The sequence below is a fragment of the Phyllostomus hastatus genome, unplaced genomic scaffold (assembly GCF_019186645.2).
Source record: "Phyllostomus hastatus isolate PE091 unplaced genomic scaffold, TTU_PhHast_1.1 phas_scaffold_755, whole genome shotgun sequence".
NCBI lineage: Eukaryota > Metazoa > Chordata > Mammalia > Chiroptera > Phyllostomidae > Phyllostomus > Phyllostomus hastatus.
Genome location: NW_025334039.1, coordinates 7,907,664 through 7,935,095, shown reverse-complemented (window position 1 = coordinate 7,935,095; position 27,432 = coordinate 7,907,664). Strand labels below are relative to the sequence as shown.

The window sequence follows — 27,432 nt, the reverse complement described above, 5'->3', positions numbered from 1 at the left end:
ATCAAAAAACCTAGGCAAAAACCCAGTTACCTAACTGAGACAAATTTAACCTCAATGGATAATAGTTGATTTCTATATACCTACAAATCAGACCTTGTACTCTTTTAATTTAGACCAATCCCTAGAATCTTAATAGACACCTAGTTACTAATTGGCACCTGAAAGTTTGTGCCCGTATAGCTTCATTGGCTCTCTGATTAATGACCCTCTTGGTCAAAATAACCTTTGTTTAATATGGTTGATCTGTGGGACCTCCTGTACTTTTTGGTTATTTCTTGGTTTAACATGATTGATCTGTAAAACCTTCTGTGTTTTCAGAAATTATTTCTGTGGTAACCATTTCTGTTTTAATAATCACACTATGCAGTGAATGTTGTATAACGTTCCCTATAAAAATAAAGATTGATTTTTCTCGGTGAGTCAGTTGGGCCCCAAAAGCCTGGCTGTCCTCCAGCACCCCACCGGGTGTCTTGCTTCATTTGTTTTGCCTTAGCAGTGCATCCTTTGGGGACTCTGAGACCCCGCCGAGGCTGGACCCCGGCAGGGAGGGAGAAAGAGAGGGAGAAAAACATCAATGTGTTAGAAATATATTGATGGGTTGCCTCTCACATGCCCCCAGCTGTGGACCTGGCCTGCAATCAGGCCTGTGCCCTGACTGGGAATCCGACCAGTGACATTTCGGTTTGCAGGCCAGCACTCATCCACTGAGCTACACCAGCCAGGGCTGAAAGAGTGTATTTTAAAAGATAAGAAACTGATATTGGTGGTGGCTGCTCTATGATATAAAATTTATAAAATATTCCGTACATGTTTGTAGGAAAGGATCTTATCAATTGAATATTAGGGAAAATAAAGTCACTAAAATTTGACATAATTTTGGACATTCAGTGACTTTTTTGATACAAACGGATGTCGACACCAATGGAATAGAGTGCCTGACTTCAAGGCGTTTGCAAGGTATACAAGTTAACAGAGAATGATCATATGTTAAAAGGATGATGATGGTGGTGGTGGTTATAACCACTACCAGGTACTTGACTTTTATCATTTACTCTTCATAAACAATTCTGCAAGGGGGTGCTGTTAATATTATTCCATTATACAGATGAAAAAACTAAGGCATAGGGAGGTTCAATAATCTATCTGGCCATGTAGTGGCAAAGCCCCGATTTGAGCCAGGTGTTTGAATTCAGAGACTGCACTCTTAATCACTTCTTTGATTTCAGTAATAGTACCTCATTCAGAAATTGTGAAGATTAATATATAAAGCTCTTAGAGTAGTTTACCTACGTGCATTAAGTGTCATGTATTATTCATTATCATCTTCATTGTCCAAGGTTACACAGCCATTTTGTGGCAGAGTCCAGATCCAGTCCAAAATTCATTTTCTTATCCATTATGATATAGAGGAGTTAGCCGAGAGCATTACAAGAATACATAGGAGGAACACCTAATTTTAGGAAGAGTAATGGAGAAGTACTCGTGCATGTCCAATGTCGGGAATACTTATTTGATAAGAAAGATGCAGAGCTCTGTCCTTATGAACAAGTAGACGGGGGAAGTGTGTGACTGTGAGTAAAAACGCAAGGCGATTGACGGAACAGGATATTTGTAATTCAGGATAGTTGGATCCTGCAGTAGGATGGGCAATGGTGGGGAATGAGGCTGAAAAGACCTCATATCCAATACCATTCTGAGTATGTTTTGCACTTTATTATACATAATTGTCACTGTTTGAACAATACACACCGGGTTCGCTACAGAAGTTAGAAGAAAATTGCAGTAGCGAGTCAAACTGCGAAGTAAAGGACAAATTCGCAATGGGCGAAAAAGCGTTTAGCCACTTTCACTCATGGATCTCGCCACGACGTCAAGGGGTTAGGCTGGAGCACGCTAGTACTGACTCTCGCGGATGAGCAGGGCAGCGGGTCGGTCTCTGGGTTCCGGCGTCCGCCGTTGCTAAGGGAAACCGGAAGCGCGCCTTTAAGCTCCACCCACGCAAACCAGAAACTGCCCGGAAAAGAAAAAAAAAAAAATCAACGTGAGAAGAAGGGCCGGCAAGAGAAAGAAACGGCGCCTTTTTTTTTTTTGGTTGTTTTTGTTTTTGGATTTTTTTTTTTTTGCTAAAATGACGACGTTAGTGTTGGATAACGGAGCCTACAATGCCAAAATCGGTTACAGCCATGAAAATGTCTCGTAAGTGTTCGTTTTCTCCGAGGCACAAGACACACACGCCCAGTCGTTTCTCATACTACGCTTCATCTTTGAGACGTCAGTAAAAGACTGATGTCCCCGCGGGGGCCCGACTTGAGCCCAAGAGATGCTCTGGTTGGAGTTAGGTGGTTGGGAAGCTTTGAACTGGGATTTAGATGTTAATTTTGGGCTGTGTGGCCCGAGAAGTGGGACGTCTGTTTCATTTTGTAACCGGAAATTGATCAGTAAAATAGGCTGCTGGAGAAGCGCCTCCTAGTTGGGGGATGGAGGGGCGGTTCTGTACCCAAAGTTCGTGAATCTTAGAGAAGTCGTTGGCAACATTTGTCTGTATATGCATTTTCTTGGAAACGCGATTATAGATTTATTAAAATCCTCAGAGGGCTCCACGACCCCCCTAATTCGAAAGCTTGTGTCTAAGCCCTTCGAAGTGCTGTTTGGTAACTAGGTTGAATATAAAGTCAATTAAACAAATACTACCGTGGCATTCATGTATTTTTGCATGAAGTATAAGTAAATTTAAAGACACGCTTTTCTTCTATCATATTCACAGAGGGTTTTTTTTTTTTCTCTTCCTCCTTTACGTTTTCTTTTAAAAGAGAACAGTCGAACTGCTTAGGGATGGAAATTGTTACAACCTTGTGAAATACCTTTAGCAATATGTATCATTGCTTTTATCCTTTGACACAGCAATTCAGTTATCAGTTATCCAAGGAATAAATTAGAGGTGCTTGCTAAAAGTAAACAGGATGCTATGAAGTATTTATAAACATTGTATACGATAGCAAAAAAAGAAAGAAAAGAAAGCATGCTAAATAATCAAGAATACCAAATTGATTAAAATTGTAATACAACCATAAGATTGACTACAATGCAGCTTTTAAAAGTCATGTGTTTAAACACAGAAATGTACACGTGCGTATGATTGATAATGGCTCTATTTTGTCTTCCTAAATAGATTGTAAGCTCAAGGTGGACCCCAATCACACTTAAAACTACTTCCTACTTCTTTATCCTATACGGTCTTGCTGATTGAAAATCTTTGACTTCATGGAAACTTAATTTTATGGCCAGAATATTGAACTTGTAAACTTTTTACCAGAGTGTTATTGAGAATTAACGAATTAAAGCCAGAAAACCCCCGGACTTTACTGTAGTTTCCCTATTCATTTCTGTGGTGGCAGAACCAATTCCCACCTGCAAGGATTTTTTGAGGATTATTTGAGAAAGAAAAGGAGCCGGGTATAGAACCTGGTATACACTAGAATCCTAAAAAGACTTTTTTATTATTGTTATTTGAAGAACAATGAAAAACTCGGGTTTTGGATATTATTTGGCATCCAAGGTGGTGGTTAAGTAAATGCATTTATAGCAAAAGAGTAAGTTTAGGAAATAATTATATTATTTAATTCTTTGTTTATAGGGTTGTTCCTAACTGCCAGTTCAGGTCAAAAACAGCACGTCTTAAAACGTTCACTGCTAACCAGATAGATGAAATAAAAGACCCTTCTGGACTCTTTTACATTCTTCCCTTTCAGAAGGTAATTCAATTATGTCACTTCTACCATTACAGACCTAAACTTAAAGATAATCTTTAAAATTATGTATAAGATTTTGTATGCATGGAAATATTTTTAGATCTCTGAAAAAAGTCATTTAAATTTTAAATGAGAGCTTAGTAAAACCAAAATTGGTTTTGTCTTGTTAAAAATAAATGATCATGATTGAGTTACTGGCTATGAGTGTGGGTACTGAATTTTACTAGTTTATGTTAAAGTTAAATGAGATGAACACATTAAAGAAGATAAGTGTAGAGAATCATCTCTACACATTGGTATGTCTTTTGAACTTGACATTTTGATTATGTTAATATGCAATTTTTTGAACTTGTAGAAGGAGAAAACAGCATTAGACTGATGAAGGTAGCCATAAAGAAATAGAAATCAATGATTTAAAATATATTAATCTGTTTTTAACAGCTGTTAAAATATTTTTGATTATTAAATTTATTTAAAAAATTTTTTAGGGTTACTTGGTGAATTGGGATGTTCAAAGACAAGTTTGGGATTACCTTTTTGGAAAAGAAATGTATCAGGTAACAAATTAGAGTATGTATTCAAATTTATTTCCATGTCTTATGTAAATGAAAAATTAGACCTTTTATTTTAAGGTTTATAAACTTTTGAATATGCTTCAAATATTTAAGTCACTTAATATACTATGCCTAGCTTTTTTTTTTTTAAGATTTTATTTGTTTTTAGAGAGAGGAGAAGGGAAGGAGAGAAACATCAATGTGTGGTTGCCTCTTGTGTGCCCCTGCACTGGGGACCTGGCCCGCAACTCAGGCATGTGTCCTGATAGGAAATCGAACCACTGGTAAGAACCTGCGACTCTGGTTCACAGGCCATCACTCAACTCGCTGAGCCACACCAGCCAGGGCACTTTGCCTAGCTTTGATTTTCTAAATATTAAGTAAGTGCAAGTGAATAAAATTTCCATATGGAGGTGGAATTTGAGGTTGAGAAGAGATAATCTGTATGAAACTCAAGATTAAAATTTTACTTCAGATTTCTACTGTTAATAGACCAAATCAGTATCTTATTTTTATTTTCACAATAAAATATTTTTACCTACATATCTAAATGTGTGAATATTACAATGTGAGAAATTTGTGCTTTTAATGTCAGTCGCGTGACTTTAAGTATACAGAAGAGAATGTTCAAATTTTAATTCTGCTTGAGAATGCATAGGAGAGAATTATGTAAATATTAAATATCCTCAAGCTTCTCGCCTTTTAACTTTTAAAAGCAAAATAGCAACAACCCCAATGCTTGTAGTTATTACTTTTGCATAATTACCTTTAAACCATTTGATAGTACCTTTTTATTCATGTTACCATTAAGACAATTAAAATTAAATAATAGTTAAAGTGCATGAATTCTGTAATCAGACTTCCTGTGTTCAAATCCTAGTTTTGTCACTAACTAGATACATGAACGTGGGTAGCTTATTCAACTCTTATGTGCCTCAGTTTGTTCACCTAAATGGTTATAATAAGACCTGGATTATTACACCCATGTAAGAGGTTAATAATTTAATAATCTCCTAGGATATTGTGAGGATAAAATCAGTTTGTTTATGTAAATCATGTGTTTATAACTATAATCACAAAGTTATAAAACTTTTGGGATTTTTTCTCTCATAGGTTGATTTTTTAGATACTAATATTATTATCACAGAACCATATTTTAACTTCACTTCAATTCAAGAATCCATGAATGAAATCCTATTTGAAGAATACCAGTTCCAAGCAGTATTAAGAGTAAATGGTAAGTTAAAGTTTTGATTGAAATTGAATTATGTGAATATGATGTGGATAGGGTAAAAGAACACTTAAAATACAAGAATATTGGGTGGCATTCTTTTAGATTTGAAGGAAATAAAACATGGAATTTAAAAACTAGGTGGATCCTTAAAGATTGTTTATTCAGATTTCTCTCATTTTATCTTAAATTTTTTATTGCTTGATTTGAAAAAGAGAGAAAAGAAAAGGAAAGAAACGTCTGTTTGTTTTTTCACTTTATTTATGTGTTCATTGGTAGATTCTTGCATGTGCCCTGACTGGGGATTGAACCCATAACCTTGGTGTATTGGCATGATGCCCTAACCAACTGGGCTACCCGGCTAGGGTGTTCCATTTTATCTTTTTACTATTATGATATTTCTCTCTAATGAAGTTCCTTAGCGACATATTTCTAATTTCTGAAAGATTATTGTTTTTGTGGTAGTTATTTTTTCTGTTACAGATGTGTTAGCTATTATTATTATTGATTGAAATAATGTTAATAGTTTAGGCTGTCAACATGAGGAAAAATAATCTGTAAATACCATCCAGAAGTAAGTTTATTAAAGGTTAGAATTACATTATATGGCTGTACAATAACATATTCACATATTTAGCTTTCAGAATTTAAGTCTGCATAAAGGAACAATATACTGTAATGGTTACGAGCAGAATCTCTAGAACAGTTCTCAGCCGAGGGTGATTTGGCTCCTCAGGGGACTTTTGGCAATGGCTGGAGACATTTTTGGTTGTCAAAACTGTGCGAGTGCTACTAGCATCTAGTGGGTAGAAAGGCACAATGCTGCTAAATATTTTATAGTGCCCAGTAAAGCCCCAACAACAAGGACTTATCTGGCCCAAAACGTTAGTACTTTCAAGGTTGAGGAGCTCTGCTCTAGAGTCACAGTGCCTAGGTTTGCATCCTGGCTCTGTTTCTAATTGCGTGACTTCGAGGTATATTACTGAACTTCTCTGTGCTGCAGTTTCTGTAAAATGAGATTGTTGTGAGATTAAAATACACCCTAAAGGAGTTTAGAATAATGCCCAGCATGTAATGACTGCTCAGTAAAATTATCTGCTGCTAAAATAATTATTATAAGCTTTGAAATGAATGTTTACCTTTAAAAATTGAACACATATTTATCACAAAAAGGTGATGTTTTAAAGTTGAAACACTGTAAAGAACTCTTGCCAGAATTATGAATATAGTAAGTGATCATTTTTCTTACAAATAGAAGAAATATTTTTTCTTTGCTTGCCTTAGTTTCTACTTTTCTTTATTACTTTAAGTTAATTATACTTTAATGTTTATTTTTCTCTTTATGTTTTTTTAATAGCTGGGGCTCTCAGTGCACATAGGTATTTCCGAGATAATCCTTCCGAATTATGCTGTATCATTGTGGATAGTGGATATTCCTTTACACATATAGTCCCTTATTGTAGAAGTAAAAAGAAAAAAGAAGCAATTATTAGGTAAGTTGCAGTCGATTTTTATGGTATTTCTTAGGACAAAATGGAAAAATGTGTGATAAACTGATCCAAATTTGCATTCTACCTTTTTAGGATAAATGTGGGAGGAAAACTCCTAACCAATCATCTAAAGGAGATCATATCTTATAGGTAATACTTAGCTTTTATTCTTTGGGAGGATGGGATGCTGGCAGTGAACCTTTTCAAGCAGTTTAAAACTATTCTTTACCCTTAGTTGTAACTTCAAGCGACAATTCTATGTTATTATTGCTTAAAAAGCTATTTCACATATATAAATACTAATGATGTTTAAGTTGAAAAGCTTTCTAGAATATAAAATGGTAGTGCCCACCAAGAAAGACATTTCCAAACTCTACAGAATTTAATATATTAATAGTATTTTTTAAATTATATAAATGTTGTACATGTACATTGTAAAACAAATTTAAAATGTGTATAAGGAAATTAGGATCTAAAAGGAAAATAAATCTTTTATTTTATAGATAGATTAAGGGGGGTGGAAACGGGGGAGGAATGCAGGGAGAGCTGGGGTGGTGGGGAGGAGTGGGGGGAAAGGCAGAAAACTGTACTTGAACAACAATAAAAAATAAATAAGTAATAGATTAATTCTAAAAATGGAACAGTCATAAATAGCATTTGTAATATTATGTTATCAATTGCAGAACCAAATAGAATTGGGCTCATTTTTTGAAAGTGTGGAAGTTGAGTTGCCCTACCTCAGTCAGCTTAAAAGCAGCAAATTGGAAAAGCAGAGGAGGTTAAGACAGATGAGGATGTTACACGAAGCCCAGGCTATTTGAATGCAGGGCCTGTACACTTAATCATTCCGCCATGATGAATGAAAACAAAATCATATATTTTAAAAAGCAAGGCTGTTCAAATTCATCTTGTAGAGAACAAATTGGGAAGAATACCCAGAAATGTAATGGAAAGGAGTAATAGTGAAAGGAGACTTTCTCTAGTAGATACAGTAATCATTTTTTAAATTGTAAAAATCAGAATGATTAACTGATGACTAAGTGAGACTGAGTAGTAATCTTTTTTTAAAATCCTTACCTGAGGATATGTTTCATTGATTTTAGAGAGAGAGGAAGTGGTGGTTGGAGGGTTGTGGGGGCAGGAAGAGAAAGAGAGAGAGAGAGAGATGAACATCGATGTGAGGGAGAAACATCAGTTGGTTGCCTCTCATATGCTCCCTGACCAAGGTCAAACCCAAAACTCAGCTGTGTGCCCTGACTAGGAATGGAACCAGCAACCTTTTGGTGTATGGGATGACATTCCAACCAACTGAGCCACCCAGCCAGGGCAATGGTTATTTTTGAATCAAACGTATGGTTTTTTAAAAGGCAATATATACTAAAGAAAATATCAGAAACCAATATAAGGGGATTAATTATTCTGAGAAAATACAGGGAAAGTTGGCTCTTTGGACAAAAATTAAAATTTTACTCAGCCTCATATAGTAAAGTTGAAATGGATTTAAGACTTAAATTTAAAAACAAAACCACAACAAGAAATTATTTTTCTTGTTGCTAAGCATAAAAGCAGCAGAAGAAATAATAAAGGATATATTTTTTCCTACATACAACTTTTTTAAAAATAAACTTTTGTGCCCTGGCTGGCATAGCTCAGTGGATTGAGCATGGGCTTCAAACCAAAGTGTCGCGGGTTCGATTCCCAGTCAGGCCACATACCTGGGTTGCAGGCCATGACCCCCAGCAACCTCACATTGATGTTTGTCTCTCTCTCTGTCTATCTCCGGCCCTTCCCTCTCTAAAAATAAATAAATAAAATCTTTAAAAAAATACAAAAATATAAAATGTTAAAAAAAATAAAAAATAAACTTTTGTTGAAGTAAAACATACATAAAGAAAAGTTCACAGACCTTGAGTGTACAACTCAATGTATTTTCAAAAAGTGAATATACCCAAGTGATCAGAACATAGTGCAAACGCAATATTAAAAGCACTCTGACCGCCCTGGCTGGCGTAGCTCAGTGGATTGAGCGCGGGCTGGGAACCAAAGTGTCCCAGGTTCGATTCCCAGCCAGGGCACATGCTTGGGTTGCAGGCCATAACCCCCAGCAACCGCACATTGAAGTTTCTCTGTCTCTCTCTCTATCTCCCTCCCTTCCCTCTCTAAAAATAAATAAATAAAATCTTTAAAAAAAAAAAAAAAAGCACTCTGACCTCTCTTTTGTTCCTTTGTAATCAGGGAAACCACTGACCTTAAACAGAATAGATATTTCCAGCTTTTCTGTTTAATTACACAAAAAATTTAAATCCTATTTATGTATATCAAAAGCCCTTGTAAGCAAAACTAAGGTAAACATAAACCTGAAACAAATATGACAAGTTATTTTCTTTGATGTATCAACCCATAAGAAAGCTACCCAGGTATAAAATGGTTAGATAATTCTCAGAAAACAAATGGTCAGTGGCACAGATAGAGGATATAGGGGGATAATTCTCAGACAAAAAATGTGAAACACTCTATAGAAATTACAGATTCAATTCAAATACTTATCAAGCATTTGTTTAGGCTCTTAGGATACATGAGTTAACAAAACAGACAGGAATGCTTGTTCCTCATGGCACTTCTTAGTAGAGAAAATGTAAATTAAAATGCCATTTAATCCACATTAATGGAATTTTTTTCAGAAGAAGATGGTGTAGCCCTGGCCAGGTAGCATAGCCCTGATGTGCCAAGGTTATGGGTTAGATTCCCGGTCAGGGCATATATACTGAGGTTGAAGGTTCTATTCCTGGTCCATGCACATATGGGAGGCAACCAATCAATGTTTCTTACATTAATGTTTCTCTCTCTCCCTTACTCTCTCCCTGAAAGCAATGAAAAATTGTTCTCAGGTGAAGATTTAAAAAATAAAGAAATAACCATTGAATATATAAATAAGTGGAACAACAAATCAATATGTCCCCCTCACTTTCTCTACCTTTCTCTCTCTCTAAAAATCAAGTTCAAAAAAAGGAAAGCCCTGACCATTGTGACTCAGTGGGTTGAGTGTCATCCTGCAAAACCAGAGGTCGCAGGTTTGATTCCTGGTTAGGCCACATGCCTGGGTTGCAGGCCTTGTCCCTGGTTGGGGAGCGTGTGCGAGGCAACCACTTGATGTTTCTCTCACACATCAGTGTTTCTCTACCTCGCTTTCTCCCTCCCTTCCCTCTCTCTAAAATAAATAAATGAAATCTTTAAAAAATAATAAATAAAAATTTATTTTTAAAAAAGGGGGGAAAGATGGTGTAGATTTGTGATACGGGCACTCTTATTTGCTGCTGATTAGAGCACAGCTTGAAATAACTTTTCTGGGAAATAATTTGGCGGTATACCAAGAAACTAAGAGTATTCCATATTCTGTGTCCGAGAGTATGAATAAATAATGAAATAATCAGAGATATAGATTAAAAAATACCTATATTTCATTGATTCTGAGTTGTACTTTTTTTATGTTTTAACCTTTGAAATTCAGGTGAATAGTCAATCATTGGTGCCTCAGAATTTTCATGGTTTAATTAGCATTTTTTTCTTCTCATTGGTACAGTTGTGTATCTTGGAGAAGGTGGAATACAGTGTATATGACAATATATAAAACAAAAGCAAAAAGATAGAAGTAATACTAATGTCTTTTATTTGTTGAATACAGGGACTATGCTAAACTCTTTACATGTATATTAGAAAGATGTACTTATAGATGTATTCAGTCGGTGATCTTAATACCTTTTTAGAGTTGAAGAGATAGGCTCCTAAAGAGGTAAAGTAACTTGGCTACTAATTTGGGATTAAAACTAAGTCTTTGGCTCCAAAGTCCATGTTTATAAACACCCAAGTATCTTTCCTCCCTGATCTAAACTTCCAACATTAGGAACACTGATAAATACATTTTAATAGATCCCTCTGGTTGAATATTTTAGGGCAGTGAAAAAGTCATTTTTAAAGAATAGGTAATGAAAAATAATATGCAAAAGTATGAGAAAATATTTAGTCTTAGACATAAAATGTAAACATGTATATAATCTGTGCAGAGAAAAATATTCAAAGAAAATAACCTTCCATTTTCATTTGCTTTTAAAAAATCTTTATACATTAAGCCCGTGTTTTCTGAGATTCATTCATCAATTATTTATTAAGCATTTGTTGTGTGCTGACTCACGATACTTCTGTGATCAGAAAAGAAAGTGCAAAAAGTTAAGGGAAGATTCTTTCAGAATGGTTGGAGGAAAAAGTTTGCACTTTCATTGGGTAAACCTTCCCCTTAACACCTGTTTTCAGTTTCCTTCTGTAAACTGGACGTACTTTTGCCTTCCAGGGGATAATGTGGAGATTAAAAATAAGACAATGGAAATAAGTATTTCATAAAGTTACAAGTATCTTACACACTCAAGAATTTACTATTTTAGAATATTAGTTACTGAAAATTGAATTCCAGAAAAGATAGTTCTAAGTTACATTTAATTTTTTTTCAATTTGAAATTGTATAATTTTTATTTCTTTTTAGGCAGTTACATGTTATGGATGAAACCCACGTGATTAACCAAGTGAAAGAAGATGTCTGCTATGTGTCTCAGGACTTTTATAGAGATATGGATATTGCCAAGTAAGCATAAGGCTAATCGGGGAACTGGGAGGTTGGTTGACTTTTGGGAATGTTACACGTAGCTAGAATAATTCATAAGTCTATATTTTGTTTTCCAGGTTGAAAGGAGAAGAAAATACAGTAATGATAGACTATGTTTTGCCTGACTTTAGTACAATTAAAAAGGGCTTTTGTAAGGTAATTTGAAAGATCCTTGCTTATATTCCTTCCAGTGACCACCTCAGTCAGATTTGAAAAGCATCCAGCCGGGATTGGCCGAGTGCCTTCCCAGTGGCCCTTTCTTTGGGCACAAGTGCATAAATGATAAATAAATATCTCACTAAACTTATTTAGAAAAAGAACTGTCAGCTGAATGATAGTGGATGGACAAATCTGGAGATAAACAGTATCATTACGTGTATCGTGGTTAACCCTTTTCTGTTTTTTTAAGAATTAGTTTAAATTCCATTAGAAGTTGGCTATTTGCCTATTGTGAATATTACTGATACGGCTGATCCAGGGCTGAATTTTACTCATGTTGGGTCTGCTATGATCAGATTGTAGTGGAAAAGGGCAAAATCCAGCATACTTTCCAAGTGTTGAGAAGCAGTTTATCTTGGATGTGAAAATAAAGTAATTTCTCCTTATCTTTGATCAGCCCAGGTAAACTTTCAGTTCTGTGTTTGGGTAAATGTGAAGATAACCTTTCTAGGGACTGGCATGATAAAGACTGTTAGGAAGTTAAAAGAACTCTGGTTAGAAATGTAAGCATATTGCACAAGGAGACATTTATGGTAATGTTCATTGCACTGTATTTAGAAGAGTGAACATTTGGGAAGAGCCTGGATATCCAGGTGGGTACTGGAAACATCAGGAGGAACACTCTGTGAAGTATATGATTGTCTAACCACTACCCTGTACACCTGAAACTAACCAAAATAATGCTAACTCTAAACTGTAATTGAAAAATTGTTTTAAAAATTTATAAATTAAACAAATTATAATATTTGCCCGTATATAAAACTAAGTTAACATTTTAAAAAATCAACTAATGGTAGAATAAATAAATTTTGGTATATTCGTATTATAAAATAAGCAGTAGTGAAAATGAAGTAGAACTACAAGATCATCACAGATAAGTCTCAGAAACATGTCTAAAAGTAAGTTTTAGAAGGATATGTAGTTTCAGGCTATGCAGAATAATAATTTGTTGTTTAGGACTGTAGAAATATGAAGTAAAAATATAAAACTATGCATACGAATGATTAAATTTAAAGGGGAGTATTAATTTATCTGTAAAATTGCATTAAACTGGTTGATAGACACATGGGTTTTATATAATTATTTATACTCCTTTGCATGCCTGAAATGTAAAAACAGGTTTTTTGGCCAGGTTATTGAGGGGCAATACAAATCAGAGTTCAAAGAAGGCTACTCAGTGCCTTATAAAACTGAAATAATCCCATAATGTCCTTAGAAGCAGATCCTTGTGGAGGGACCTAGGCTTTCAGAAGTGGGCATTGGGACGAATGTGATCAGGTTGCCTGGAGGACATGAACTAGGAAGAGAAACTGGAAGCCCAAGTCCGATGTAGCTTGTAGCAGGTGTGTTTGTATCCCTATAGACTGCTCCAAACTCAAAGCTGTCAGTCTGCTTTCTCATTAGGCACATTTGATCATCCTTATGTATTACAGCTGATTGAAACACTCCGGTGATAAAATACACCTTATGGGCCATATTCATGTTCTCAACTCCTGTCCCTGGAAATGCTTAGTGCCTGGGTTTGAAAGCTTACTTAATCTTAAAAAAAGACAAAGTCTCTTCCAAGTGATTGGACTGCCAACTGTTTTTGGAACTCTATCTGTTTTTTTTAAAATGTATTTCTCTCCTGCCCTGCAGATGACAGCCTGCCACATTTTTTAGCCATTATCTCTGCTAAACAATGCCAATTTCCTCCTTGCCAAATCCTGAGCCTTGTTTTCTCAAACATGCACCTTACAGAGTGAGCCAGTAGAAGTGTGGTTATTACAGTTGACCATTGTTTTATGCATTATCTTCAGAGAAGAAAGGCAGAAGCCACATCACATTACTTGCAGCTCTTTCATTGGCTTTTGCCCTCCTGATCAGAATGTTGTTGCAGACTGCACTTCATTAACTCTGTACAGATTTCTTTTTCCTTGTGTACTTTAATTGAATGAGTCATTCAGTTGAATGAACAGAGTCAGTTGGACTGGACTTTGCCAGATGACGGAGTGTTACACTGAATATTTATTTAAAAAATTATGGTTTAATATTTACTTTATCAATTAGTGTTAAAATTTATACATTCACAGTACATGTTGAATCATTCATATATCTCAATAATTTTTAAAATGTAGAAAGTTAAATTTTCTGCATGCTAGGAATACTCCTAAAGTGTATTATTTTGAATTTAATATTTGATTAAATCATTTGCATTGTTTCCTGATAATGGAACAACTTTGATGAGAGCTGATAAGTATTTATGAAATTAGAAAAACAATATTACATACAGAGAAAAATTTGAGAGCTGTTGCATTTAAGCTGTTGTTAAATTTGGACCTTGATAGTTTATTCAAGAATATTTTTAAGTACTTGGGGAAAGGTTACAACTTGATTTTCTAGTAATGATGATAGTAACAAGAACAATAATGTTTATAATATCACTGATTACAACTGATAGAAATTCCAGTTTTATCTCTTATCAGAAAGAAGATACCTACTAAAGTGTAATGCACTTGACTGACCTAAATTGAGAAATAGACTTCATAATTAAGATTACCACTTTATGCAGAGACATTGTAATTTGAACTGATCATTTCTTTCATGGTACCAGAATGAGGTTTATGAGGGTTGTGCAATAACCATGGCCTCCATTGACTAAAATAGCAACTCCCAGTGGTCTATAAGTTCCTCTGACTGTCTGTGTCTGCAATAAAAATCTCTTTTGGAATTATACTCATAAAACCAGAAACTGTTTGTAGTTCCAGATTACATGCTAACAGTTAATGGCTTTAGAGCTAACATTCAACAAGGATATTTAGTTCTGGCTCTTTCCCCGAGTTAGGTATTTGATCCAGGGTAAGCCACATGATTCTCTTCTGTAAAATCAAGGCTATGGACTAAATAACCTCTAATGTTTTGTCAACTGAATTCCCCAAGTCTGCATCTGTCTCAGGTTATTTTGAGCGTTGACAAAATGAGTTAACGTCCTTTTAACTCAAGCCAATATCACTTTTAATGAATTGTAAATTTATAGTAAATATTTTTCTTTATTTTAATTATTATTTTTTTTAAGTATTTTATTTATTTTTTTTTTAGAGATGGGAAGGGAGGGGGAGAGAGAGAGAAACATCAATGTGTGGTTGCCTCTCATGTGGCCCCCACTGGGGACGTGGCCTGCAACCCAGGCATGTGCCCTGACTGGGAATCAAACCTGTGATGCTTTGGTTCGCAGCCCGAGCTCAATCCATTGAGCTATGCCAACCAGGGCTATTTTAATTATTTTTAAAATTTAATCTGTTGTATTTTTTTACACCTTTTAGTTTCCTTATATCCCCTCTCCCAGCAATCATCATACTGTTGTCCATGTCCATGAGTCCTTTTTCATTTTTGCCCAGTCCCTTCAACCCCTCACCTCCCCTACCCACTAGCTATCATCCTGCTCTCCATCTATGAGTCTGTCCCTATTTTACTTGTTATCAGTTTGTTCATTAGATTCATATGGTATTTGTCTTTTCTCTGACTCGCTTATTTCACTTAACACAATGTTCTCCAGGTTCCTCCATACTGTAGCAAAGGGTAAAATTTTCTTTTTAACAGCCTAGTAGAATTCCACTGTGTAAATGTGCCATAGTTGTTTTATCCATTCATCTACTGATAGACATTTGGCCTGCTTCCATATCTTGGCTATTGTAAATAACGCTGCAATGAACACAGGGGTGCTTATGTTCTTTCCGATTAGTGTTTTGGGTTCCTTCAGATATATTCTCAGAAGTGGGATTGCTGGGTCAAAGGGCAGATCCATTTTTAGTTTTTTGAGGTATCTCCATACCACTTCCCATAGTGGCTGTACCAATCTGCATTCTCACCAACAGTGCAAAAGAGTTCCCCTTTCTCCAAATCTTCGCCAGCACTTGTTGTTTGTTGATTTATTGATGATAGCCATTCTGACAGGTGTGAGATTGTATCTCATTGTGGTTTTATTTGCATTTCTCTGGTAATTAGTAAATATTTTTCATTTTACCTGAGAAAGAACAATACTTTATCTGTAAAGAAATAATATTCTTCTCTTTGCTAGTGTAATAATACTTTAATTGGGTTAAAAGTGTTTTTGTAGTTTTCCTTTTTCTTTGTTTAGTATTGTGAATATTGTTTAATTTTTAGGATTAAAAATGGAATTTCATTTGGAATTTTCAAATGATAACAAAACTTTGTTGGCTTACATGCCATCATTCAAGAGTTTATTGAATATTCATTGTTTGTCAGTGCTATGCTGTGTAGTGGGTATGCGAGAGTGTGCAATACACTCTATGAAGGGAAATATGTAGAACAAAAGTAGAGAATAATGGAAGGACCTTTTATTTGGGAGTCAGAAAAAGCCTCTCTGAGGAAGCTGTAATCTGCACAGAGGGGAGGTGACTGATTATATTTAAAAAATCCATAGTATTGTTTTATTTTGCTTTTTAGTTACAGTTTACATTCAATATCATTTTGTATTAGTATCAGGTGTACAGTATAGTGGTTAATATATTTTTAATATATTAAAATATAGTAATATATATTAATATGTATATATAACATATATACATAACATATTTAACATATATAACATATTTAATATGTTAATATATATAATACTCTGTACTAATAAATCATTGATATTTTTCATATATTTTAAGTATTTCCATACCCACTTAAAGGATTAGGATATACTCTGTCATGGGAGGAAAATTGCATATATTAGTCAAATGAAGTGAATGTCTACAACTGAATGTAGAAAAGCTTATGATTCTTAGTAAAATTGAGAGGGAATATTATTATTTAAAAAATGTTTTTTAATCTCCACCCAAGGACAGTTTTTCATTGCTTTTACAGAGAGAGGAAGGGGGAAAGAGAGAGACCAGACAGACAGACAGACATCGGTTGGTTGCCTTCTTATATATTCCCTGACTGGGGATGGAACCCACAACCTGAGTATGTGCCCTGACAGGGATCAAACCCACGGGTTTGGTCTATGGGACAGTGCTCCAACCAACTGAGCCACTCTGGCCAGGGCGAGAGGGAATATTATTTTAATTATGTAGAATGTTATAAAAGATGTTATAAAAGGAGATTTATTTTTTTTGGCCCCTACAGGAACATAGCTCACAGATGGGTGGGTTAGCAGGAAATAAATAACATGGATTTCACAGATAATGGCCATATATTTGCTTAAACCATTTGGAAACTTTTTTAAAAAGATTTTATTTATTTTATTTTTAGACTGAGAGAAAGGGAGGGAGAAAGAGAGAGAAATATCGATATGTGGTTGCCTCTCACGCACCCCAAACTGGGGGCCCGGCCCGCAACCCAGGCATGTGCCCCGACTAGGAATGGAACCGGCGACCCCTTGGTTTGCAAGCTGGCACTTGATCCACTGAGCCACACAAGCCAGGGCTGGAAACAGATTTTTTAAAAGATTTTATTTATTTATTTATTTATTTATTTATTTATTTATTTATTTATTTATTTTTAGAAGGGGGAAATGGAGGGAGGAAGAGAAGGAGAGAAACATCAATTGGCTGCCTCTTACATTCTCCCAACTGGGCACCTGGCCCACGACCCAGGCATGTGCTCTGACTGGGAGTTGAAGTCGTGACCTGTCGGTTCACAGGCCAGCGCTCAATCCACCAAGCCACACCAGCCAGGGCCAGAAACAGATTTTTTAATGGAGATTGGATAAACGATAAATTTTGCAGGCTTTTTGTACAAGGGAAAGGGAAAATCTTGATGGAATGGAACCACAGTATTCAGTAAGCAGCTAACATAGGGGAGTGAAAGTGGATAGTGGAAGAAACATAAGAGAGGGTTTTTTATTGAGAGTACATTCTTTGTTCTCAGAAACCAGAATCCGTCTAGTACTATAGGTAGATTATAAAGTTACCTCCAATCTGTTCTTTTCTTTCTGTTTTAAGATGTGTGTAATAAAGCCAGATTATCATTGGGGAAATAGCTGTGTTAGAGTCAATAATTATTTACTTATGTAGTGTAGGCAACAGGAGAGAAGACCACTTGTTTCCTAACTTTTAAGAATTCTGAACCTTCCAAAAACATGTTCATGTATTAGTATTACATATTACTAAATGTTATTAGTCAGGCAAACCAGATAATCTTAAACGTTTTATCTTATTTCTCTTTTAGCCAAGGGAAGAGATGGTGTTAAGTGGAAAATATAAATCTGGGGAACAAATTCTTCGTCTGACCAATGAAAGATTTGCTGTTCCAGAAATACTTTTTAATCCTTCTGATATAGGCATTCAAGAAATGGGAATTCCAGAAGCTATTGTCTATTCAATTCAGAACTTACCTGAAGGTACATAGTTAAAATATTGAGTAGTAATGATATTTTTAAAAAACCATAAGCTCCATGAGACCTAGAGAAGTCATCTCTTTCTTCTAAATAATTTCAGCAAGTGGCAAGTCTGTTCGATTTGTAGAGATTTCCAGCTCCAATAACGTACTTGAGTAATTCTTTATTGACCCTAGGTTATAAATCTGATATAGGAGAAGTCATTGTGGCCACTTAAACTTGAATAAGTTCATCTCTCCATGAATATTAAATTGTCATATCCCTTTTAGAGGAAATTTTAACTTCAACCAAATTGGCACAGAATAGAACTTTATAACTTAGCAATTTAATGGTTTTCTTCTGTTGGTGGGACTGTTTTATTCTTTCTGCTATATTTGGATTGATATTCAGGAAGTTAATTTTAATGATTGAAGTATGATGCTTCATAATGTTGTCTAGGTTCTCCTGAAGCATGATTTAACTAATGTTCTCGAGTTTTAGACTCCTTTTATATCTTGGAAATGTCTTCTTAGTTCATAAGGAACACGCTAGGCATTGGAGAAAATCTAGCACAGGCAATATCCTTTCCTCCCTATGTATATATAAAGAGAGAGAGAGAAAACAATGAAGAAGAAAGTCATGTAATTGCCAACACCTTAATATAATTATTTCACAACTATATTCACATTAATTTCAATTTTATGTAAAGTTACAGTCATGAGATATACAGCATTTTATATTATACTTCTTTAATGTCATGCCAGGTGATTCAGTGTCAAGTATATGGAAACTCATTCCTTGTTTTCTGAAGTGGGATAGCCAGTACTTATTATTGTAATAATTCCTGATAAATTTCCCAGAGGGTGCTCAGTAGGCTTTTAATACTGGCTAACCATATGGCAGTTAAAGTTTGCCATCATGTAACTTTAATGAGTTAAGTATTGTTTAAATATTATTATCAGTTATGAGTATTTTTCACTATCAAATGTAAGTATTGCACAGTACTTAAATATCTGTCTCAGTGAGATAGCTTGGAAATTTGGATTCCCATTTAAAATGTCATGAAGGAACTCCTTTTCATTCTTATACTAACTCACAGTCTCCTACACAAAGACTCCTTCCATTTTGGGGAAGAATAATTGTAATTATCAAATGCTTGCTACTAAAATGTTACTGATTTATGTATAGCTGTGTAATATCAGAAATAGCCCATAGTTCAACCCTTCACTTTAGCCTTTCTTATAAATATCTGTGAGGTCATATTTCTGTTTAATGTAGTTATTTGTATAAACTATAACTTCATTACAAAATCTTAGAAATTATCATTTATGTGGTAATAAAAAAATTATGTAGTTTTCCAACCAGTAGCTATAATCCCTAAGTACTTTAACCTAAGCCCTCATCCTTGCCATTCCAGAAAGATAAGTAAACAGATTTTCTGATGCTTTTTTCCTTCCCTTTCTCCTTTTTTTTTTCTCTTAAAGAAATGCAGCCACATTTTTTTAAGAACATCGTTTTGACGGGAGGAAATTCCCTCTTCCCAGGATTTAGGGATCGGGTTTACTCAGAGGTTCGATGTCTCACTCCAACGGACTATGATGTTTCTGTTGTGCTGCCCGAAAAGTAAGTGTTGGCTCGCATGTAGTAGAAACAAAACATGGAAGTCATTTTGAAGATGAAATGGTCTGTCTGCAAGCAGATGAGTTTAACACCTGGTTCTACCACGGCAGGTTAATTTCATCTCTGGGGCCCTCATTTTCCTTTTCCCACGCGTTGATGTGATAAACGTTCCGTATCAATGGGTTCAGTGGGGTGATGTATGCAAAGTGCCCACCATTATGTAATGGTTGGTACATAATGGGCACTTGGTTAACAGGAGATCACTTCCCTATAGTAAGTCAGTCCTCACTCCTAAGAGATTTTTACAAGCAAAACAATTAGGTTACTATTTATTTGAGTTATCTGAAGTGTGTCATTTCTTGAGAGTGTCAACTAGAGAAATTTAAGAATTGATTCATAAATAAGTTATGCCAATTCATAAGTTCTTTTGAAATGTTTTAAGGTAATTTAAAATATTTTTAAAATAACTTTTACATTTAACTAGTTTTTCTTAAATTCAGAACTGTTTTATATGGGCTAGTTACCTGGCTGGGTGCAGCAGCAGCCAAACCCGTAGCCCTGAGCCAAGCCGCATTCCTGAATGGGCTGCACTCCAGATCGGGGTGTGGCCTCTGCAGCCACCACCCTGGCAGGGCTCCAGGCACTGCAGGGGAGTGTGGGTCTGACACCCTGTAAAGTGTGTTTTGACCAAAAACACCCCAAACTTTTATATCCCTCTATCCTTTTTTTATGAGAAAAAGCAGATGTAATTTCCACTTTCATGGTTAAAAAAAAAAAAGGTAAAATTTCAGAGCTGTAAGAAAGGCTTACACATCATTCTGTTCAACATTCTTACTTTGTAAGTAAAGAAGCAAGGGCTCATGAGTCAGCCGAACCTTTACAGTGAGTTAATAGCGGTGAGCAGACCAAAATCCAGTTTTCTTTAACTGAGGCAGGAGCTCTAAATAACCACTTTCTCCCAAGTCTTAAGTGGCAGAGTTGCAAATAAGATCCTACAACCCTGGCTTAATTTTAAAGTTGTGTTTTAAAACTAAACTAAAATTTTTTAAAATCTGTAGCAGTTAGCAGAAGGCCCTCATCTGATCACTTAGTTTTATAGCTATCACATAAAAGAATAAATAACCATTAGATATTGAAATTTTTTTATCAGCATTAATGTTCATACACTCTGTGTAGAAGAGTATGAAGCATATTGAATTTTTATCCTGTATTTTAAATGTAAGTTGTACACATATTACAGGCCAAGGGATGCACGAAAGTAGTTTTGTTCTTTATTTATCAAATCTTTATTGCATATCTACTGCATATGTATATATATATATAAATATATATACATACACATATGCACACACACACACATACATGTGTATATAGTCTGTCCAGAAAAAGTCCAGCCATTATTGATATAATCAGAATGGTTTGCATAACATCGATGTAACCTGGCAGCCGAGGAAAGTGGACTGGAATGTGTGTGTGTGAATAGTGATGACTTCACTGTACTAGTCAGTGGAGGCAGTAGATGCTGTTGAGTGAGCATGTGTACTGTGTGGCCATTACATTCAAAACAAATGAGCAAGTAGAACAACAAATTTGCATCAGATTTTGCATGAAACTTGAACACTTCTCCACGGAAACTATTGGGATGATTCAGAAGACTGCAGCTATAGGCATCTGGTGATTGGCAGCTTCATCTTGAAAACATTCCTGCTCATGCATCATGTGTAGTGTAGAGTTTTTTGGTGAAACATCAAATGACCCAAGTGACTTAGCCCCCTTACAGCCTGGATTTGGCACCCTGTGACTTCTGGCTTTTCCCAAAACTAAAATCACCTTTGAGAGGGAAGAGATTTCAGATTGTCGATGAGATTCAGGAAAATACAATGGGGCAGCTGATGGCAACAGGGAGAACCATGTGAGGTCCCAAGGTGCCTACTTTGAAGGGGACTGAAACATCATTATCCTATGACGATGTACAATGCTTTTTGTATCTTGCATCTTCTTCAATAAATGCCTCTTTTTCGTATTACATTCTGGACAGGCTGTGTGTGTGTGTGTGTGTGTGTGTGTGTGTGTGTGTGTGTGTTTCCTAAGGTTAGGAAATGCAGTCAATCCAATAAGGAAAACATTTAACTTTTTTCTTTCTCATTTTTTAGATTGGAAACTGAATTGGGGGTAGAAGAGTAGTAGAAATATAATTGAGTTATAACAAAGTACAAACACTCTTGTAAATAAAGGCAACTAAATGTTTAACATGCTCTAGTTTTACTTACGGTCCATGTCCTACCATCTATTTATCGTGGCCTGTGTTTTCCAAATGCCTCATTTGTTAGAGGCAACAAAGTATAGCAGCAAAGGCACAGACTGTGTGAAGACAGTTCCAGGTTAAATCCTAGTTCCAGACTTCATCTCTCGGAACCTCGTTTTTTAAATCTATAATATGGGAACTATAATAGGTATTTCATGGGTTGCTGTGTGAATTAATGAGATGACATATCTTTGCCACATACAGAAAAGTTAGACTCGGTTATGACAGTGTTTTTTGTTTCATACGTTTTTGATCTTTTGCCTGTAGTCTTGCCTTTTATTAGAATTCAGGGCACAGGGAAAAAATTCAAATGAACACTTGTAGTGTTGACCAAGGTTCGTTCTTAGTTTGCTTTAGTCCTATGAAATTTGTGCTTATTTCTACACTTCAGATGACTGTCTGTTGGGTAGCAATGGCTACATTTTAGTTATTAATTAATGTTTTTTGGCTTTTTAGTTCTATAAGATCAGCTGGATTCATTAATTTTATCTTTATTTTTAGCCCTATTACTTACTCCTGGGAAGGTGGAAAATTGATATCAGAGAATGATGATTTTGAAGATATGGTGGTAACAAGAGAAGATTATGAAGAAAATGGACATAGCGTCTGTGAAGAGAAATTTGATATTTAAATAACATTTCTGAATGAAAGTTTTGACTGGTTGTAACAAAGGTTTAATTTAAATGTTCTTTTTAAAGGAGGTTAAGGGCCTGTGCTCCCTTTTATCTTAAGATAAAGACTTGAACTTATGTAAATACTTTGATGCATGGCTAATTTTCAAAGGTTTCCAAGGTAGGTTATTAAGTGAACTGTAACTTGGCCCATATTTTCATTTCGGCTAGACTACTGTAACAATGCTTACGTTGTTTCTGAGAGTAGGTTATCTTACATTAGAAGATGAAAGAGTGAATGCATTTTAAGTTTCAGTCTTCAAAGCTGAAAGCAGAAACTTCACTGTCTCTCTGGTCAGTTTTCCTTTGGAGGTAATTTTGTGTGCCTTTGACTAGGAATTGGCCGGTGTTTTCAGTCTGATATGATTTCTCTCTCTTTTAAAACCAAGTATTTTACTTTAAAGTTGTCATTTTTATTTGCATATACTAAAGTTGGAAAGACCAATCATATGTGGGTTTCATGTTTATTTTTTACTTAGAGTAAGTTTGAAAGGGTGGAGACTAAAGCCCATTTACTGAAGTGTTTTTGGTTACTACTCTGTTGGCAGAAATGTATTATTTCACTCAATAAAATACTCCACCATTTTTGGGGATGAAATGAAATTTGAAGTTAACTTGGGGTTGTTCAAAGACTTTGTACAAATGCTAGTGTTTAGTTTTAAAAACTCTTATGTAATCTACAGTATGTAAGTTGTTAAAGGTTATAGCTTTTGAATTTAGGGAAACGGCTTACAGTGACATTAACAAATGGGGCAGGTAGGCTCCTTTGATTGCAAACAGTAAAAACTCCTTAGGGTTGTCCTAAGCAAAACAACATTTATCAGCAGGACAGAGAACAGCTCATAAAATCTAAGAAAAAGCTGGGCCACCCTGACCGTGTCGCTCTGTGGATTGGGTGTTGTCCCGCAAACTGAAAGGTAGCCAGTTCAATTCCCAGTCAGGGCAAAGGCCTGGGTTGCGGGCCAGGTCCCCAGTTCAGAGTGTTGTAGAGGCAACTGATTGATGTTTCTGTCTTATATCAATGTTTCTCTCCCTCTCTTCCTCCCTCCCTTCATCTCTGTCTAAAAATAAATAAATAAAATCCTTAAAAAATAAAAGAAAAGGCTAGACCAATAGCCTTAAGAATGAAAACCAGATAAACTTAGGCATCTAGGTTATAGAAACTAGGGGACAATCCATATAGAGCCCTGCCATCAAAATAGCTCAGTTTCTGTATTTTCTGTTTGGTCTTTTTTTTTTTTTAAAGATTTTATTTATTTATTTTAGAGAGGGAAGGGAGGAGAGAGAGAGAGAGAGAGAGAGAGAGAGAGAGAGAGAGAGAGAGAGAGAGACATCAATGTGCGGTTGCTGGGGGTTATGGCCTGCAACCCAGGAATGTACCCTGGCTGGGAATCGAACCTGGGACACTTTGGTTCCCAGCCCGCGCTCAATCCACTGAGCTACGCCAGCCAGGGCTTTCTGTTTGGTCTTGTACTCAATAATCAAATTCTACCAATCTTTCTTCAAGTTAGGATCATGCGTCTACCCCATAGCTTCAGGGACTTTGACAGTCTTATTAAGACCGCCTACAGTAAAAGAAGGAAATTTCCCAAAGGAAAATTAATGTGAAGAGACAGATGTTGGGAAGAGTGAGAGAGCTGTGTACAACAATTATATATTGGATTGCATTGGGTTAGGGCGGGGTCACTCCCTCCTAGAGCTAGGTTGGTTATTATTACAGAGTTGCAGATTGAGTGCATTTGTGTGATACCCAGTTATTGTAATTTGTGGACAATGTAGCAGAAAGATGCCGGTGGTAGAAAAGAAGCTTTTGCAACCATACATTGTAAGAGTGCTAGAATTTCAAGGTGATGTGGTTAGAGGTAAAATGATAAGCCCCCATTTACAGGGTTTTCCTTGACTTGTCAGTATCTCATCTGGGACAGGCCGAATACTGTCATTACCAACCAGATGTTTCCCTGTGAGGAATCGGGGCATTCCTCAAAGCTGCATTGCCAAAACATGCCCTTGCCTGAAGTCTTCTGTTATGTTCTACTGAGAATGATGCATGTGTGTTCACATGCTTACTACAGTACACTGTAATTTCTGTGTACAGTGTAGGTCTCCTAGTATTCCTTTTTGAGACTCCAAAAATTCATTTAAAAAAATTTTCATCCAGGGATATTTCCATTGATTTTAGAGACAGGAAGGGAGAGGAAGAGAGAAACATTGATGTGAGAGAGAAATATTGATCGGTTGCCTCCCACATGTGCCCCAACTGGGGATCAAACCCACAACCTAGGTATATGTCCTGACTCATCCTTATTTGAGGGGTGCTTAACACCACCAGAGAGGCACCAAATCCAACAAACAATAGTGAACCCCTGGGGAGTAAAATAAGCAAAAGAAACTTTACAAGTAATATTCTCTAAGAGACTGGTAAAGGAATTGGATGTATTACAAGAACAAGTTGCTATTGTAACAATGGGGAATTGTAACCTACCCCACCATTCTTTTGACATTGTTTCTGTAAATGCTGACTCTAATAAGTAGCCTGTAGGTAAATAGCATGTTTGTGTAAGGATCCTAGGAACTAACTTCAAAAGATACAGACTCCGACCTTCAGGCATCCAAACTCCAAGCCATTTGTTGACTTTCACCTTTGGAGCCAGGATGACGTGGAGACAGGATGACTAAACCAGGATGATGCACGCCGGACTGTGACTTGTTTTATCAGAATGGACTGTACTGATCTGCATGTAGAGAACTTTTTAACCCTTTCCCTTGATCTCTTTGTTCTGCTTCCCCTCTGCCCCCTTATAAAAACCTCTGCCTGCACTGAGATGTGAACATAGGTATTGAGATATGAGTCCTCCATGTTCCAGATGGCTGGCATCTGAATAAACCATTTTCCTGTACATTAGCACCTGTTTCACAAGTTTGGTGTCCATAGCAATAGGAAGTCATACCTGCGTCCATTTACACTATAACAAAGATAGATTGTAGAAATTGAAAGGAGGGATTACTTATGCTTAATTGATGGGTTGAATCTCAGAACAGACACTACTAGACTGAAAAATAGAAAGTGGAGAGAATTTTCCCAGAATGTAGCACAACTGGGCAAGGACTGGGATGGCTGGAGAAAGAGGAGGATTAACATCCCCAGTATTGGCTATGCTGCCCACCTAGAGCCTTCTTTGCAGGAGAGGACTCTGATGAGCTCTCACACAAACACAAATATCCTTGCACTTGCGGCTTATTCTGAGATGCCCATTCACATACTTCTTCCCTAAAGCTTCTAGTTCCCAGGTTTCTTGTTAGTTGCCAAGTCTCTGATCCTTCAATTAACCCATTAGCCATCATTTCCAGCCGTATCTTTATGCAAACCAAACAACTGGAAATGCTGCCCTCAGTTTTGCTCCCTGGGGTCATTTCCCTTCCCACTGTTGGTCAGGCATGCACAGCAACATGCCACAGTCAAGCGGAAGTGGTATACACAAGTTGGGACTCGGGTTGGACAAATCAATTACATGATCTTGCACTGAGAGTACTTATACTGCACTATTTACCTTTCCCTCAATTCACATCTGTGACATCATGGAGGTTCCCTAGTACCACAGAGAGAGAATTCAAACCTGGCTTACAAGTGGTTCTGGGTGAAGTGGCTGGCACTAGCTAGAAGTGGAATGTTGGTATAGATCAAATACTAAATTATACACATGTGAGAGAATTGATTAGACAACAAAGAGTTGCTGAATAGTGTCACTGATGACAGAATTGTCAAGTGACAAGAGCTGGAGCTACAGGACCAACTTTCTGGTTTTTGTGTTCAAAATTCTTCCTGGCACATAAGCACTTGCATAGTGAAAGCACCTCTAATTCCACTTGTAGAGCATACAGGAGGAAAGATTTCCAGAAAAAAAGGTCTCAAGACTGGCTTTGAATCTTGAACATCATGTATATAAATTACATGAGAGAAAAGTGTCTCAACACTTATTTATTTGAGTTAGAAAATCTTTTTACCTGGATAGTACCTGAGAGTGAATAATCTAAGAAGAATAAGCAGTAATAAGCACTGTGGATCAGGCTGGTAATTCTCACAGAAATTCACTAAATATTATATCAGGAGGTAAGCTGTACAATGAGCAGAGCTGGATTTTATTTATACAGGGAAAAAAGTAGTTTTCCCTGTATAACTACTGTATCCATTTTGAAGAACTTGCACATAGTAAGTTCTTCAAAAGGTTTAGCCTAAAATTGAATGACAAGACCTTTGGGAATTCTATTTAAGCCTAATAACTGTAATTTATGGAGCTGTCACTAGGTGGAGTGGCACTTCTCAGTTAGGAATTAATGCCTCAACCTTCAAAAACCATTCAGTAGAAGACATTTTTTTCTTTGTAAACAAGTTTAATCGAATAGTGGTATATGTTGATGAAAACAAGCTCCATTAGGAAATGTCATAGGAAATATCATTCAATTTAAATAGGAATAAATCATTTCAAGCATTGCTGAACAACCCTAACTTCTGGTAATTATACTATTTCTAAATTGGATTTTACCTTAATCTAGAATACTCAGTTGCTAACATTTCCCTTTCTGAACCCAAGCAGGTCACTAGTAAATCCAGGTCTCTGACTCCAGAGCCCATTC

General features: G+C 36.1%; 1 protein-coding gene across 1 annotated transcript; it reads left to right on the top strand.

The window, feature by feature from the left end:
- Positions 1 to 2,029: 2,029 nt before the first annotated feature.
- Positions 2,030 to 24,126, top strand: ACTR6 (actin related protein 6). The gene is made up of 11 exons (XM_045826678.1): positions 2,030 to 2,196; positions 3,635 to 3,752; positions 4,238 to 4,306; positions 5,417 to 5,540; positions 6,892 to 7,027; positions 7,118 to 7,174; positions 11,559 to 11,657; positions 11,756 to 11,834; positions 18,057 to 18,228; positions 19,689 to 19,827; positions 22,631 to 24,126. Exons 1-11 carry the CDS (start codon positions 2,129 to 2,131, stop codon positions 22,758 to 22,760), a joined length of 1,191 nt encoding a protein of 396 aa, XP_045682634.1. The 5' UTR covers positions 2,030 to 2,128; the 3' UTR covers positions 22,761 to 24,126.
- The last annotated feature ends 3,306 nt before the right edge of the window (positions 24,127 to 27,432 follow it).

Bases quoted from the DNA above. Each gene is read 5' to 3' on its own strand.
- ACTR6 (XM_045826678.1), top strand. From the start codon at position 2,129: ATGACGACGTTAGTGTTGGATAACGGAGCCTACAATGCCAAAATCGGT. The intron at 11,658-11,755 runs GTAAGCATAAGG...TTTGTTTTCCAG, and splicing joins AGAGATATGGATATTGCCAA to GTTGAAAGGAGAAGAAAATA. The intron at 11,835-18,056 runs GTAATTTGAAAG...TTTCTCTTTTAG, and splicing joins TTAAAAAGGGCTTTTGTAAG to CCAAGGGAAGAGATGGTGTT.